This window comes from Pinus tabuliformis, chromosome 6, assembly GCF_031772625.1.
Source record: "Pinus tabuliformis cultivar Carrire ecotype Pingquan chromosome 6, CPIR1, whole genome shotgun sequence".
NCBI lineage: Eukaryota > Viridiplantae > Streptophyta > Pinopsida > Pinales > Pinaceae > Pinus > Pinus tabuliformis.
The window spans coordinates 977,786,977-977,804,396 of NC_142292.1; the positions used below are offsets into that span (position 1 = coordinate 977,786,977).

The window sequence follows — 17,420 nt, forward strand, 5'->3', positions numbered from 1 at the left end:
GCAAGGTATAATTCATGATACAAATTCAAACATAGATCTAGATTCTACATTGTAAGTTTTACAAAGTAACATTATACATACAAATACAGCTGTGACAGATTCATCAATGATCCAATAGGAGAAAGACAAGAAACTGCAGTTTTGTCATAAGTCATCAAAATCAAAATGTGTTACATAGGTAGTAGCAATGCCAATGGAAAATAGAAATAGCAAATACAAAAGAACTACAAGCCTCAAGGTACTAGGTAGCTTATGACTTGAGTCATCAATCATCATCATCAAAATCAACACCAATGTCATGGTCACCACTGCTACATCCTCCTGTGTAGACAATGTCATCTCTGCATCTGCTGGTGTGGAGGATGACTCCTCAACAATATCACCATCATCAAAAGTGTTAGGCTCTAGCATTGGGTCATTAAGATCCAAGTTGGCCAATGCCAACTCAACACTGCTGGCGGTTGATTTCAGTGGTTGTAAAGCCACCCTAGCTAATCGTTGATGTTATACGGGGTTTGAATTGTTACATCATCCAAGTAACCAAGCTATTCCAACTAGAGATCAAATTTATTGGTCTCCAAGGAGGGCTGAATTGTACCAGCAAAAAGGGCTGAATTGCCATCTGCAAGAACGTTGATTTATTCAGTTGGAGGGCCAAATTACCCAGAATTCCAAGGATCAACATTTTCAGAGTTCATTCACTGGTTTCCATCTCCAGAATTTTATGTAAATTTTGTTGAAGTTTCTAAGTTTACTTAGTTTAGAAACCCTTCATGCACTCTTTCTGATTTATTCCTACCTACTTGTTATTTTTCCTTTAACAAGTTATTTATAAAGTAAATACTGAAAATAAACACCAGTGCATGCTCAACATATTACAGATCAACAACTAAAAGAAACAAGAACAAACACACCACATGACACCATTATTTTTGGACCAATGTCCTCGAAAAAACCCAAAGCGTGGAAAACCGGTGCAACTATTTGAGGGTTTTCTTATTAAGCAATATCAGAGTACAATCTGGTTGCCGAATCTAGCCTACCCAACAGAGAATTTCCTTAGCAACTATATCTCACAATTTGAGAGAAATCTCCTGGCTGAAACCCCGGAAAATCCTTCTGGTAGCTCTTCAGCACTAAACTGCTCCTGCAACCCAAGGGTCTGCCCAGTCTGGACTGTTTCAGCTCCTCTCTGTCTCACACTAGTCCTGCGTCAGCGTTTCTTGGCTTGCGTTAGCCCCAGGAGGCCCTGCGTCAGCTCTGGGAGTCTCTGCGTCAGCTACGCTGGCCCCTCTGGTGCTTTGCTCAGCACTTGGCTGCCTTTGCGTGAGCCCTTGCTGGCTCTGCGTCACTCTCCTTGGCTGCTGTGTTTCTCTCCCGACACAATTTCTGCCTTCTCTGTTTCTTTGTACCCAATGCCCCTTAGTTGCTCTCTCGATCACTGATTCTATCTCTCTTAGAAACCCCGCTCTAGAGAATAGAATGACTGATCATCTGGTGTGTTCTCCAAGTGACCCTTAAGCTTCCTCTTATACTTTTCCTGTTGACATCTCAACGGCCAAGATTAAGTCCCTAATCAACAGCTAAGATTAGATCTGGCTTGATCCATGTCTTTTGGACCACTCTAACACAGATTCATATTAATACACATTAATATTTTATTTTCCCTAAGTTTAGACTTAGGGACTCCATTAAAAATATTAATTATTTTAATATCTCCTGATCTGTTTAGAATCTACCCAAACCCTTTTTGGGTATTGGAGATCTCATGTGCCTCAACCTCTCCACCAAATTTCGTGGCTAGAGCACATCCGATGCTACCCCAAATCAACACTCCCTCTTAGCGAGGACTGTGCTCTAGCAATACCTCTCACTGAGTATTACTCTGATCATCTGGCATTGGTACCTGTGCTGATGCTAGGCCTTCCTGCCCACCATCCTCTGCACTGCTGCCTCCTGTACTGCTACCCATGGCTCTGCCACTGCCACTGCTGCATCCGTACTGCAACTCCCTCTGCATCTGTGCTGCTGTTGGTCCTTTCTCCCAGCATTGTATTCGCACTGCACCTCCTCTCATCATGTTGCATTGTGCTGCCCACTGCTGCACTGCAACTCAGTTACTGAGAAGTAAGTAACTGATCTCCCAACTGACCTCCCTGTTGGGCTAGAAACACCCTCTGATGTTGAAGCTCCCTCTGCGTCTGACAAGTGCTCCCTCTCTGATCTCTGCGCTGCTGCAACAACTCCTTGCATCTCATATCGTTGCACACCTTTCTGTGCGTTCCTACATTGGTGCAACATTCCTGTGCCTCTCACACTGCTGCAGCCTGCTAGCTCTGCGTTGTCTCGGGACTCTTGCACTATAGCTCTCTTTGCCGCTCCATCCACATCTGTCTCCACCCACATAAGCGAGTCTTGCTACTCCTCGTTGGGGCTCCCGTAGCAAGGTCGAATCCAAGAGGCTGGGTACCTCAAGGATGCTGCCCCTCATCGCCTGTAGTCCGCCTGACTACAGCTCAATGTCTCCCCACTTCTGCTCAAGTGGCGCATGTGCACTCATGGCACAGTCATCGTCTATCAAAACTTCCTTCTCTGCCCGTGCTGGCGCTGCCTTAGTCTTGGAAGACTCTCCCTTACTCTTCTTCCTCGGGCACTGGGTTGCATAATGACCCATCTCCCCACAGTGGAAGCACTTGATCTTGGAGAGATCTTTCTTCTTCCGCTTCGCCTGCTTTCCCTCAGATGCTAGGGCCACATCCTCTTGCTAAACTTTGATCCCTTTGCTGCTGCTACCTGTCTTCGACTGTCGTCTGATCTCTTCCTGGCGAAGAGCTGCCCACATCTCGTCCCAAGGTAGGAGAGTCCATCTGCCCAAGATACTCTGGACAAACACTTCCCAATCTTCTAAGATAGCATTCAGGGCTGTTCTCACCATAAGCTCCTGATGTGGTGTCGCTCTTATAGCAATCAACTGGTCTCGGATCTCATTCAGTCCTTTGAGGAAGGTATCAATCGATTGACCCTTCATCTGATACGACCTCATCTGGTTCTTGAGCAGCATTTTTCTCTGCATAGAATTATGCTTTTACAGGTTCTTGATAGCCTCCCACATCTCAACTGCCGTTTCCTTCTTAGCTATATGTGGTACCACATGATCCTTGACCCCGTCAAGGATAATGCACTTGGTCCTCGCCATCGCCTCTTCGTACTTGTCGTTATCATTTGGGTCGACTGGGATAGCTATAACCTTCAAGGCAAAGCTCTTGACACGATTCTTGTCAAGCACTGATAAGATTTTGGCCTTCCAGACTGCGAAATTTGATGCTCTGTCCAGTCTATCCTAGTCTCTTATCTCGTGTAGTGCCATGACGCTCCTCTACTTCCCTTCTGGAAGTTCTCTATTCGACTCCTCTGAGTCTTTACTTCCCGTATGGAAGTTCTCTTCTGGACTCCCTCTAAGTCCTGATTTCCCTCCTGGAAATCCTTTTGCCGCTTGTCGAGATGCCCCCTACTCTGATCGTCTTGTGCAATTGCACTGCTGATCTAGGTTCCTCGGCTAGAAACCCTCGGTAACAACTCCTCTGGCCCTGCTCTGTCAGGTACTGTTCTGACTATAGTACCTCACCAGCTCCACTCTGCAATATTTCTGCAGCCTTCTAGACTCTAGCAACTGCCTCTCTGTGAACTGCGTCAGCCCCTCTCTGCCTCACGCTGGCTCTACGTCACCCCAGATGGGTCTGCATCAGCCCTCTAGCCCTCTGCGTCAGCAACGCTGGCCTCTCTGAGGCTTTGCGCAGTTCCCGACTTCTTCTGTGTGGCTCTGGCTGGCTCTACGTCACACTTCTTGGCTTCTGCGCTGCTAGAAACAGCTTCTGTCACCTCGGGACAACTGTTTTTTGCTGCTATTGCTCCGCTCGGTTGATGTCTTTTAGTCCTCCTATGATCTGCAATCACGCTCTGATACCATGTTGAAGTTTCTAAGTTTACTTAGTTTAGAAACCCTTCATGCACTTTTTTTGATTTATTCCTACCTACTTGTTATTTTTCCTTTAACAAGTTATTTACAAAGTAAACACTGAAAATAAACACCAGTGCATGCTCAATATATTACAGATCAACAACTAAAAGAAACAAGAACAAACACACCACATGACACCATTATTTTTGGACCAATGTGCCCGGAAAAACCCAAAGCAGGAAAACCAGTGCAACTATTTGAGGGTTTTCTTATTAAGCAATATCATAGTACAATCTGGGTGGCAAATCTGGGATACCCAACAGAGAATTTCCTTAGCAGCTATACCTCACAATTTGAGAGAAATCTCCTGGCTGAAACCCCGAAAAATCCTTCCGGTAGCTCTTCAACACAAAACTGCTCCTGCAACCCCAGCGTTTGCCCAATCTGGACTGCGTCAGCCTCTCTCTGTCTCATGCTGGCCTTGCGTCAGCCCCAAGAGGCCCTGAGCCAGCTCTGGGAGCCTCTGCATCAGCTACGCTGGCCCCTCTGGTGCTCTACGCAGCACTTGGCTGTCTCTGCGTGAGCCCTCGCTGGCTCTGTGTCACTCTCCTTGGCTGCTACGCTGCTCTCTCGGCACAATTTCTGCCTTCTCCGTTTCTCTATACTCAATGCCCCTCAATTGCTCTCCCGATCACTGATTCTATCTCTCTTAGCAAACCTCGCTCTAGAGAATAGAATGACTGATCATCTGGTGTGTTTTCCAAGTGACCCTCAAGCCTCCTCTTATACTTTTCCTGTTGACATCTCAACGGCAGAGATTAAGTCCCTAATCAACGGCTAAGATTAGATTTGGCTTGATCCATGTCTTTTGGACCACTCTAACACAGATTCATATTAATACACATTAATATTTTATTTTCCCTAAGTTTAGACTTAGGGACTCCATTAAAAATATTAATTATTATAATATCTCTTGATCTGTTCAGAATCTGCCCAAACCCTTTCTGGGCATTGGAGATCTCATGTGCCCCAACCTCTCCACCAAATTTCGTGGCTAGAGCACATCCGATGCTACCCCAAATCAACAAATTTTGTCTTGAGAAATCCATTAATAAAAATTTCCGGAGCAGCAACTCTTTATTTAATTTCTGGGTTTTTACATTGCAAATTTTATTTAATTTGTTGGCAATTTCTGTGGTGTGAAATTGTGCAAATTTATGCTGTCTTTGGACTAGAAAGGCAAGGTTTAATTTTCTGGAGCAAATCCCCTATTTTTTAGTGAAAATAATAGAGGGATATTACAGCTACTTACATAGAAAAGTCTAGTTTGTGTGCATGCATATATTACTAAATCTACTCTGAATTAAGAATTTCAAAGATGGTATGTGAGAATCCATATTTGAAGTTTTAAATCATCCTTGAACGTTTGATGCTTATCCAAATTCAGCTTGTGGCAGGGATATTTATAGTACTTTGATACTTTACATTTTATCATTGACCAAAATGACATTTCCAGCCTTGGGTTTGCTTTAACTTGAAAAGGATATTTTCCCTCTTTTTCTGAAGCTTATATCATTTGTGGATATGTAACACTTACTTTAATCAAGTGATTAAACTATTGTTTGATATTTGACACTTTCTATTATGGATTTAGAAGGATATAACAAGTTAAGTCAATGTTTTTATCTTTTGCATTTTCATAAATTTTTATTTCAGTGTTTTGGTTTATTGCATTTTCATAAATTTGTTTTGATACCAGAGAAGAAGGAACAAAAGCTGCAGAAGCTTTACGGAAGGCTTTGCGGGATTACAATCTTAAATTTAGTGTGATTCTCAATGATCCAGACATGGCTCCCTTTCGGGCTATGCCTGAGTTCAAGCAACTTCAAGAAGAGGTAATACAGCTTGTTTAATAGTTCAGTAGTTACGTTTTTTATAGTTGAATGTAAAACATGTAATTGCATTGTTGGAATCTTAACATTGCTTGAACAACTCTAATGGATCTTTAGCTTGACATTTTATTTACTTTGATTGTACATTATTGATAGTAATTGTAAAGAATCAGTTGTGACTCGTGAGATGATAAAAATGTTCTGTCAATATATTCACACATTTTTTCTGGAATTGCATCTTATATTATATCAATAATAGAGAAAATCACATTAGATAGTACATCACGGGGCCTAAAAGTTGTATGTAGTAGCATTCTTGTCCAACCTAGGAAACAAGGGCCAACATATCAGCTTTAGCTTCAAACTCCAGGAAAGGAATAACTGTTTTGAAAAAAATTGAATGTGGCTATAATTTAAGCATGTCAATCAATTTTGAAAGCTGCTATTTGGGATTTCAAATTGAGCTTAGAAGGTTACCTTGGATATCCTCCATGGGAATGAGAGTCTGTGAGTAAGATGGCACTTAAAATCTCCATGCCACGAAGTCTGATCATACGTTTGTCTCTAATAACTGTTCCTTTCCACTGAAATGGACCCACAAAAAGTGGTGAACATTTGGTTGCGTCCGATCCCAAAAGGACCCAGACATGTTGCAACTCTAGAAGGCATGCTTCATTTTCTCATTCTTCTGATAGAAAAACACAATGGCCATCTAACCTCTCTGCCTCATGCAGTCTCGCCTCTGGCTTTAACGGCCCTGATTGTTTGTCATACATCCTAATACATGGGTTAGATTCTGTCAATAGTTTTTCTCATTAGTGTCAATATTGTTTTCTTATTAGTTTCTCATGATTGAACAGTAAATACGATGCTGTTTGCCTTTCATGTTTTTTCCTGCAAGATCATTTACATCAATTAGTTTTAAATGCAGAATTCTAAGTCAAAGATGAATAGGTAAACAAATATTCTAGTCCTTACTGTCTGGTTGTACAGGTGCAGTTGAAGGGTATTCTGTTCTCTTCAGGATAGCTTTTGTGGTTGAGAGTTATACTCTGTGAAATAGATGAGTGGAGCAGAAATCTTGTAGCTTTTTCTTCACAGCATTGTAATTGTTATGTTTTAATTCATTGTCGTCATCCAATTCTTGTATATCCTAATAGTTGCAAGATCCCATATAATTTTTTTGTAGTTTCTCATTTTACAGGCTAGAATTGGGGGTCAAGAAATAGGGAGCAGTTTCAGAAGGGACTTGAAGCTTATCAGTGAAGTCCAAGCCCCTTTTCGCGGTGTTCGAAGATTTTTCTACATAGCTTTAGGTGCTTCTGCGGGAATTTCAACCCTTTTCACCATACCTAGGCTAATTAGTGCAGTTCGAGGGGGTAGTGGCGCTCCTGATCTTTGGGAGACCACTGGGAATGCTGCAATTAACATTGGAGGTAAATGCTTTTTGATTGTTTAAAAAGTAAATGTATAGCCTTGATTCTTGAAAGTTAAAGTATGTCCAATCAGCAGCTCATTCTTTATAAAAAACAGAATATCTAATGGAGGACTTATAATAACATTCCCTCAACATGACTTTCAGGTTTGCAAAATAGTTTTTTTCCCTGGGAAAAAGGCGTAATTTTATTAGTGAAAACAAAATTACATGTTGCATTTGCTGAGAAACATAGCATCATCAAGTCCATGACTGATGATAAGCATAAACATACAATCAAACTAATATACAAATCGGAAAGTTAGGCTTTTCTCCCTTTCTTTTTTCGACCTTGTGCCATTCCCCTTGAGACGGCGAGGAAGAGACAAGTGCAAGCTGAGTGCCAGTATCAGGAATTGCATTGTCCTTGTCTGAATCTGAATTGTCTGATGTATGGATATACTTGTACCCACTTGTTTCCATTGCTTCTGGTATGTTTGCTGATTGTACTTGATTATTCTGTAGTTCATTTGGATCCCGAGAGTGTTCCCCCTGATTTCCTAGTACCTGTGTTGTCTAATTGATCCCGATTTGTGTGGTTTCCTCCTTTGCTGTGTCCTCCTCCTCATCCGGCATGGGTGGAGGGAAATTCCAGCCTTTGGGCTGTTTCCCATTCTTCTTCTTTCTACCGGTGTCTTTCTTGGCGTCAGGACACATATTTTGAAGATGCCTTGTTTGCCTGTAGATTCTACATCTGAAGGCTGTGTTCTCATAATCTAGCAGTTGAGTCCAGTTCCTTTGTTTATGGATCAGTTGAATGCGATCTGGTAAACCTTTGTTGAGATCTACTTCCACACATATCCGTGCGTATGTGTAGATCCTTTCTTCCAATCTTTGGGTATCTGTCTTGATATATTTCCCAATGATGTTCCCGATACCTGTTAGAACTCGATCATCCTAGAAATGTAGAGGGAGATTGTGCAGTTAGAACCACATCGGCATCCTGGAGACAACCATGGTGTTTGCATCAAAATCAGGGAACCAAGGTGTGATGAATAGGCCCGTCCATCCCCAGAACCATGGTCCTTCCTGTAAAATAATGTCTCTTGCATCCGTTGATGGGAATTTTACAATGAAAAACCCTTTGGAGCATAGGTGAATTTCACAATCTAATGACCAATTGGTCAAAATCCAATGAAAGAGCTCAATAGGTTTTGGCCAGAAGCAGTTAAAACGACAAATAATTGCTTGTGATTCAAAAGTAGCACAATGCTCATTTGTTTCTGTGTTGTCTATTTTAAGTTCTGGAATGGAGTTCAGTTGCTCCACAATGTACGGGCTAGGTGAGGTACCAACATGCTTTTTTGGTTCTGTAGCAGCTCTTTTCCCTTGTAGGATGTTCTTGAAGGAGACTCCTCCATTCATTTGCTTCTGTTGGGTTTCTGTGTTTTTCGAAGTACTGCTCCCATAACCACCTCCCACATTATTTGTTTTACTTGCTGTTCTAGCACCTCCTCGAAGTCTCATGTTGGGGTAATGGAGGATGCTGATAGTATATGGTAATCCTCCAATGACCGATTATCCTGTAATGCTCTGCCCCCAAATATCAAATTTTGTATTTGTGCAGGGTATCCAACTTTTAGCGAGATGTTGTGCTTCAGTTGTTTCACTCTGTCTGATTTATTTACCCATAATAATAAGGAAATCCCAGCTGGGGTTTTAATAAAAATCTGAAAATGGAGAGGATTTACTAGGTACCGGGAGCCATGATCCCACTTGTTGCCCCTAGACAACTCTGTAACGAGATGCCCATATGGCGCCGAGGATCGTGTGGGGCTAATGTTGGTGCAGGTTGGAGCCAGGCCCAACGCTTTAGTGTCAAACCGTGCCCCATGTACCGGTTGTGACCTTGAAAAATGGATAATGATGCGGCGTGGCAAGAACAGAGGGCAAGTAGCCAAACAACCGACAACAACAATAAACTCTGGTGCCAGGGAAGCGAGTGATGATATTGGCCCGTCCCCAACTGGGACAAGGAGTGTGTGAGGTACCCGAAGGCCAGCCCCCACCACCTCTCCAATAAACCAGAGCTGCTTCCTCTAAACCACACGCAGGTAAGATTTGCATGATTCGAAGCCAAACGCAAGACTGAGGCCGCCGCCGGGATCCAAGTCGCAGGTACTGCGCCAATCATGAGCACTGTCCTCAAGAAGAAGAGTTTTCACTGCTAGCCACTAGGACGCCAATATCTATCGCTCCAATGTAATCCAGAGAGCCCACTTCGACCTTTCCATCTCGTGTGAGTCAGCATCAATGGGCCCATGAAGAATGCGGAGCTGAGCAGAACAGAGCAAAATCGATTCTGGTGCCCTAAGATTGGCATCCGTTGTGGTAGTCCACCAACGATCAGGAGCTTTAGAACCCAAGTAGCCATGAGAGCCATCCAGAGGATGGATCATGGTGGCCAATCCCAAACCCTTATTCACGTTCAATGAAACCCTATCTCCGATTTTCTTCTTTTTCCTCTTGTTCTTTTGACTGTTTTTTGGTTTGCAAAATAGTTATGAACGTATGACTAACATATGTCCTTTATGTTTTAGTGCCCTCTAAACAAACATTTCAATGAAAAGTATTGTCCATTTCATAATTATTTGTTTGAGTGGGTTTTGTTTTATTGTAGGTTTGCATGTTCACAACAAGGTACCAATTTATGTTGATCTTTAGGTTCTTACTGTAAGTTGCCAAGGTGCATGGGTATAGGGACTTCTGCAGGTACCGGTACCACACCTTTTGAAACGGGGATGGGGAATGTTAGGGTTACAAAAAAAATTATATATATGAAAAAAATAAAAAAAATAATTGAAATTTAAATCAACAATGATTCAGATTCATTTTCAGATGACAGATTCGAATCATTCAAGCATTCATCTATTAACAACTAATATTCAATGTTGAAAAATGATTAGAAAAACTCGATCATTCTCATTGATAGCTCTAGTCCTACACTAGTTACCAAGTATGCTCTAAAATGTCTTTGTGGCAATTTCCAAATAGTGAAACAGAGAAAACAACGTAATTGTTTCCTCAAGGCAAGTCCTTTGCTGCATTCTTATCATTAAAGTTGCCAGATATGACTTGGCACAAAGATTGATTTTGGTTGAAGAGTTAGACTTGACTTGGCAGAAATTCATAAGCCAACCTTGTCATTGTATTAAAAATACAAAAAATATAGATTTTCAAGCTAAGTTGCCTGAAACACCGAAACATTTCAGAGTTTCTGATGTTGGAAACACTAGAAGGGGGGTGAATCAGTATTTCTTAGCAATTAGCACTTTATTAATGTTTTTCAGAGCATTAGTTAATTTTCATTGATTATAATTATTCAGTGAAAGCAGTAAACAACAATGCAAAAGATAGAAAAAGTAGGCACAAGATTTTAGGTGGAAAACTCCCTCTGGGTCAAAAACCACCAAACGCTTTTCTAATAAGTTCTTTAAGCTTCAACCCCAACTGAAAAGAAAGCGACAACTTCCTAGAACTCTAGAAAAACATTCTTCTCCAGGTCTCACTGGAACGACGCCTCAATGCCCTGGTTTTATTAGAAGTCAACTAAAAGGATGCCCCAACTCCCTAGTGAGCCACAACTCACCCTAGCACAACCCTGCCACCCTGAAGTATTTATAGGCCCCAACCTGTAGATGAGTTCATTCACCAGACTAGCAGCACCCTACCAACCTATAAAGACCAAATAGAATAAAAGATGTGGACTACCGTACCAGGGACATTGATCCACGTTACAATGATTTACAATAAATGATAGATAATACTAGGACCTAACCTTGTCCCGAAAAACTTGACAATAGAATAAACTCTCCCCAACAATGCCTTTACAACTCTAGGCAATTTGACTCTTTTACAAAATGGGCTCTCATACCAGAGATAATGCCCCTAGTTATAATGATTTGACTTTTGACTTTGACAATGCTTCACAATATATGGAAAACAATTGGTGATGGTTGTTATATCTTCAAAGAATGTCTCATTGCAATGCTTCCTATTGTCGCACAAATTGTCTGGATAGCGCGACAACGCTCAGACGGGGGGCTGTCACCCTGATCCCCGATCTCTCCATTTAAGCCGTCTCCCTAGGCTAAGGGGGGTAGACCTTATGGGATAAAGGAAGACCAACTGGGAACCAGTTGGGTTTGGGAGACACAGCGAGGCAAACAAGTACTGGATTGATTTAAGAATTGATTAGCCTTTTAAGTACTTTAAGATTGTAATATTCCTAATTAGCCATGGCTAATTGGAAGATTCGATTTTGTTCAATTTTTGTCTTCTATAGTTATTTGTAAATAAAAAAAGTGAGGAAGGGGCACATAACTCACTTTTAGAATAAAAAGTCACTTCCTAGTAGCACAACGTTGTGACTTAAAGGGGAGCAAAGGGGGCTAAAGGGGGACGCAGAATGGAGCCCACACAGACACATGGAGGGACTGCGCAGGAGGAGGTGAGCCTTGGGATTGAGAGAGGCAAAGGCTATAAAAGAGAGAAGAGCCCCCTCATTTTGATCATTCCTGTTTGAGCGTTTGTGATAGTTATTTCAACTTAGAGCACACTGGCTGTTTAGCTAATCTGCAACACTGTTTAGTGCATTGAGTGTCTCCATTCGGAGATCTCACCCTTAGCCCTGGGGGACTTCGAGTGCTTGCTTGGGCAAGGTATTTCCAGTGGCATTCTACCGGTAGTTCCATCAGCATTTCAGTAGAAGTTTCAGCAGCGTTTTGGAGGACTGCGCAACATTGAGAGGAGGACGCAGTTCTTTCTGGCAGGAGTCTGGGTTGAGGGTTAGCAGGAGGATTTGTGCTGAGAGGTACAACAGGGGATCAACTCTTGCACATTGGAGAGTTTTGGCAGGGGTTTTAGGCAGTTTTCTAGAGGGTTTCATTCAGTGGTAGCACAGAGCATTGAGGGACTGCGCAGAACCCCAAGGGGGTGATTTTCGAGGGTCAGTCAATTCAGAAAAGCTTTCTGGGCTTTTCTGGATTTCCTGAGTAGAGTCCGATTCCAGAGTTTCAGCCTTTTCTGAGGAGGGGAGCAACCCCAGATCCTCATTTGATTTCTAGCAGCAACAACAGCATGACAGTTCTCCAGCAGCGTAGACGCAGTTCAGAGAGGGGCCATTCCTTTGCTATTCTGAGGGTATTTCTTCACTTGTCTGGTGCAAGTCGAGGTTCCATCTTCGTGATCACCTCCTGTACTCATTCTATTACTCAGTGTAATAAAATGGCTCAACATTCTCTCTGCATTTCTTGAGTATCTACTTATGGTTATATTGTTATGTGTTGCATCATTGTTATTTGTATCTCTTTGAGCATTCTTGACTATTATACCACTTGTGTGTTTCTCGTATACTCTTAGACAGAGTCTGGAAAGGGCCAAGTAGCCTTCGGATCTCGTCCTCTTTTCAGAGGCGACATATCTGGTAAATGCCCTCCCTGTCCATCTCTGGTTGGAGTTTGCTTATGTTTGTGGAATATTCCTGGTAAGGGATATTACAGTGGTATCAGAGCTTAGATCTAGCCTAGCCTGTGGAGCTAGCAATCTATGACACCGAGGGAAAAACCCTATATCTATTACAGAGGTCGGAGGTATAGAGACACGGGGCGTAGGGTGGAGAACACTTACGGAGAGGGAGACTGTGTTCTGGTGGTGTACGCAGAACAGGAGGAGCCTGTGGTAGATGTAGAACAGAGGGAGCCTGTGGTGGACGCAGAGCAGGAGGCTCCGGTGGCAGATGATGACGGGAAGAGGTTTGCGAATATTCTCCTCAAATCAGTGCAGGATTTGTCGAGGCAAATTGAGGTGATGGGGCAGAGATTCACGGTAGTAGAGGCCAGACAACGTGAGAGCCCACAGGTTTTTCAGGTTGGTGAGGGATTGGGTGTATCCCACCATTTGCCAGAGCAACGTGATACTGCGCAGCAGGTGGCCTCACATGCCCCTACACGCTCTACCATGCCCACTTTCTTAGGAGCAGACATGGGGGCTGTAGCCCAGCAGGAGGCAGAGCCTGGACATATGGGGGATTATTTTGCAGAGTACCAGGCATATGGGCAGAAGTTCAGGGAAGCCCTCTCATTCAGAGATTTTATTCAGCTTCAACGGGATAGTAGACCCCGCGACCATCACAGAGGGTACCGGCATTACCATGATGGTGACACCCACCGTGCAGCAAGTAGATTCCACTTGCCTATGTTTGATGGTTCATCAAACAGTTCGACAAAGTCTTGGGTGGAGAAGCTGGACATTTATTTTCAGCTTAACCAGATGTCGGAGACAGAGGCCATCAAGGTGGCAACATTGCACTTGGATGGGGAGGCCTAGGATTGGTGGTTTCATGGGATGGTTACACTCGGGCACTCCACAGTGACGACATATGCCGAGTTTACTAGGAGATTGATGGAGCGATTTGATTAGAGGGATCCAGAGCAGCATTTTGTTGAGTTGACAAGGCTCAAACAGACAGGGAGCCTAGAGACCTACATTGCAAATTTCTTGAGGGTCTCCGTGATGGTGCTAGACCTATCCACGACATAGAGGGTCTATATGTATGTTGAGGGGTTAGCAGAGCCACTTCGGGGTCTAGTCCGATCTACTAGACCAGCCACACTCCAGGACGCTATGAGCAGGACCCAGGACTTACAGGATGTCTTACCCAGGATCTGGACACCTTACCCCCAGAGACAGACTTTCTAGTCTAAGGGGAAGGATGTGAGGATTCCACCTTCAAAGCGGAATCCAGGACAAGTACAGATTGATGATGATGTCAGGAGGGAGCCGAAGAAGTAGCAGTTGTGCTTCACATGTCAGGAGCCGTGGGCACCGCGACATAGATGTGCTGCTGGCAAAGCACATTTTATTGAGGTATTCTCCGAGAGCAGTGGAGAAGAGGACGACGAGGATGATGTGGAGGCAGGAGATAGCCATGTCGTACAGGGACCTTTGCCACCTCCACCGCCAGCAGCAGGTGGTGCATCTTTTGCACCCACTGGAGGGGCCCTTGCAGCGTTGCGAGGAGTTCCCAAGTATATGATGCTATGCATACGAGGGACAGTACATGGCTAGCGAGTATCAGTTTTGGTTGACAGTGGGGCGACCCACAACTTCATCGATGCACAAATGGTTGAGCAGAGAGGTATATAGACAGAGAGCTTCGATGGGTTTTCAGTCTTGGTCCCAGGAGATCAGAGCATGACGTGTGCTCGTTATGCTCCAAAGCTTTCTGTGACGATGGGCACCTACACATTGACTGACCACTTTTTCGTGGTCGATATTTCGGACACCAACATGATACTGGGTGTTCAGTGGCTTATCATTCTAGGGAAGGTCATGACAGATTGGAAGACCCTAGAGATGGAGTGGGATGATGAGAAGACAGGGAGGCATGAGAAGATACGGGGACAGCACACATATCCGCCTCAGACTGTTTCGGCTCATCGGATGGAGGGAGTCTTTCGGAAGGGAGACATAGAGTGGGTAGTGGAGCTGCATGCATCAAAGGCAGGGACTACAGGGCAAACGGTACATCCAGAGATGCAATCTATCCTTGATCGGTATGCCATAGTGTTTGGGCCCTGGGGAGATTCCACCAGGACAGCCATCAGATCGGGGGTTTGAGCACACCATCGAGCTTGAGCAGAGCATACAGGCTGTCATCACCACCCCCTATAGGCACCCCAAGGCCTATCGGGATGAGATTGAGAGAGCTATCCAGGAGTTGCTGGCTCTTGGGCACATTCGACCGAGCACGAGTCCTTTTGCTTCTTCCGTGGTGTTGGTGAAGAAGAAGGACAGTACGTTAAGGATGTGCATTGACTACAGGGCCCTAAACAAGAAGACCCTGAAGAACAGGTACCCCATACCCAGGATCGATGAGTTGATGGACGAGTTGAGAGGAGCACGTTTCTTCTCAAAGATTGATTTGAGATCTGGGTACCATCAGATTCGCGTGAGGGAGCAGGACATTTCCAAGACCGCCTTCAGGTGTCACTATGGGCACTTTGAGTTCTTGGTGATGCCTTTTGGGCTAACCAATGCCCCCGCTACATTTCAGTCCTGCATGAATCACATCTTCCATAGTCCCTTCAGGAAGTTTGTGTTGGTATTCTTTGACGATATTCTCATTTACAGTAGGACTTGGGAGGAGCATGTCCAGCACATTGAGACAATATTGCGTATCCTACAGGAGCAGCAGTTCTATGCCAAACTCTCCAAGTGTGAGTTTGGGTTGACGGAGATGTTGTATCTGGGACACATCATAGGGGTGGACGGAGTGAGAGTCCACGATGAGAAGATCAGAGCCATCAGAGAATGGCCGGAGCTGAGAAACGTGACGGAATTTCGAGGATTCATTGGCATTTGTACTTACTACCAGAAGTTCGTCAAGGGTTTCTCATAGCTTGCTGCACCCTTGACAGATTTGATGAGGAAGGGGGCATTCAGTTGGTTGGATACAGTGCAGCGAGCCTTTGACAGGCTCAAGGAGGTTATGAGTAGCTGCCCAATGCTTGCGTTGCCAGATTTTACGCAGTCATTTGTTTTGAAGTGTGATGCATCGAGAGAGGGGATCGGTGCAGTGTTGATGCAGGGAGGTCACCCTATAGCCTTTGAGAGCTGGAAGCTCCTTCCGCACGAGAGGTTGTATTCTATATATGACAAGGAGATGCTGGCCATCATGCATGCATTGGCTAAGTACTGGCAGTATTTGGTGGGTAACAGGTTCAGGGTGAGGACTGATCACAACAGCCTCAAGTTCTTTTTGGAGCAAAAGCAGCTACAGGAGAGGCAGTAGAAGTGGATCAGTAAGATCCAAGCATATGACTTTGACATTGAGTATGTCAAGGGGAAGAACAACGTGGTAGCAGATGCCCTTTCACGTAGACCAGCCACGTTGTCTCTTATGAGCTTGGATACAGACTGGAGGGCTCGACTCTTAGTAGAGTACTCCAAGGACAGGTTTGCATGTGAGGTTCTGGATGGGCAGGTGGCAGATGACAAGTACAGGGTGGTCGATGAGATCATCTATTACAGGAATCGGATCTTCTTGACTGAGGGGTCTCAGCTCAAGAAGAAGATACTCCAGGCATCACATGATTCACCATTGGCAGGCCATCAAGGGTTTACCAAAACCTACAGGGCCATTAGAGAGAGGTTCTCCTGGAAGGGCCTCAAGGAGGACGTACTCCAGCACATTCGGCAGTGTGATGTTTGCCAGAGGAACAAGGGAGATGTGAGCCATCCCGCGGGTTTATTGTAGCCTCTTCCCATTCCAGAGGGGAAATGGGAGAGTATTTCGATGGACTTCATCACAGGGTTGCCCATGGTATAAGGCAATGATTGTATCTTTGTCGTCGTTGATCGACTGACAAAGTACGCACATTTTTTTGCCATATCCACACACTATACAGTAGCATAGGTGGCCGAGTTGTTCTTCATAGAGATCTTCAGGCTACATGGTCTTCTTATGACCATCATCAGTGATAGGGACAACCGTTTCATGGGTGGGTTTTGGCAAGAGCTTTTCCGGTTGGTGGTGACAGAGTTGACACCGATTACCAGCTATCACCAATAGACGGATGGGCAGACAGAGATAGTTAACAAGTGGCTGGAGGGCTACTTGCGTAACTATGTGAGTGGGCAGCCGAGAGCATGGCTGAAGTGGCTGCATCTGGGGGAGTATTGCTACAATACTTCACATCACATGTCCATTGGTATGTCACCATTCTATGCCTTATACGGGTATCATCCTTTATCTTTTTTTGACGTGATGTTTGGTGATAGCAAGGCTCCTAGGGCCAAGATTTGGATCCAAGAGAGTCAGGATATTCTTCGAGCTCTCAAGGATAACATGGCTACAGTGTAGAACCAGCAGAAGCTTTATGCCGACAGGGATCGGTTCGAGAGACAGTTCGAGGTAGGCGACATGGTCTACCTACGATTATAGCCATACCGACAATTGTCATTGAAGCAGAAGGGGACTGAGAAGCTGAAGCCCTGCTTTTATGGGCGATATAGGGTGATACACAGGATTGGACAGGTTGCATATGAGTTGGAGCTGCCCTAAGGCAGCAAGATTCATAACGTCTTTCATGTA

The 17,420-nt window shown here is 44.2% G+C and overlaps 1 protein-coding gene across 8 annotated transcripts in view; it reads left to right on the plus strand.

Annotated features, from left to right (window-relative positions):
* Window positions 1–17,420, plus strand: part of LOC149262266 (protein LOW PSII ACCUMULATION 1, chloroplastic-like) — a 428,465-nt gene that overhangs the window by 158,932 nt on the left and 252,113 nt on the right. For all 8 annotated transcript variants that reach the window (XM_089423821.1, XM_089423853.1, XM_089423857.1 and 5 more), the window contains exons 3-4: window positions 5,718–5,853; window positions 7,055–7,286. In XM_089423821.1, coding sequence (XP_089279947.1) covers window positions 5,718–5,853; window positions 7,055–7,286 — 368 coding nt within the window. The remainder of the gene's footprint in view (window positions 1–5,717; window positions 5,854–7,054; window positions 7,287–17,420) is intronic.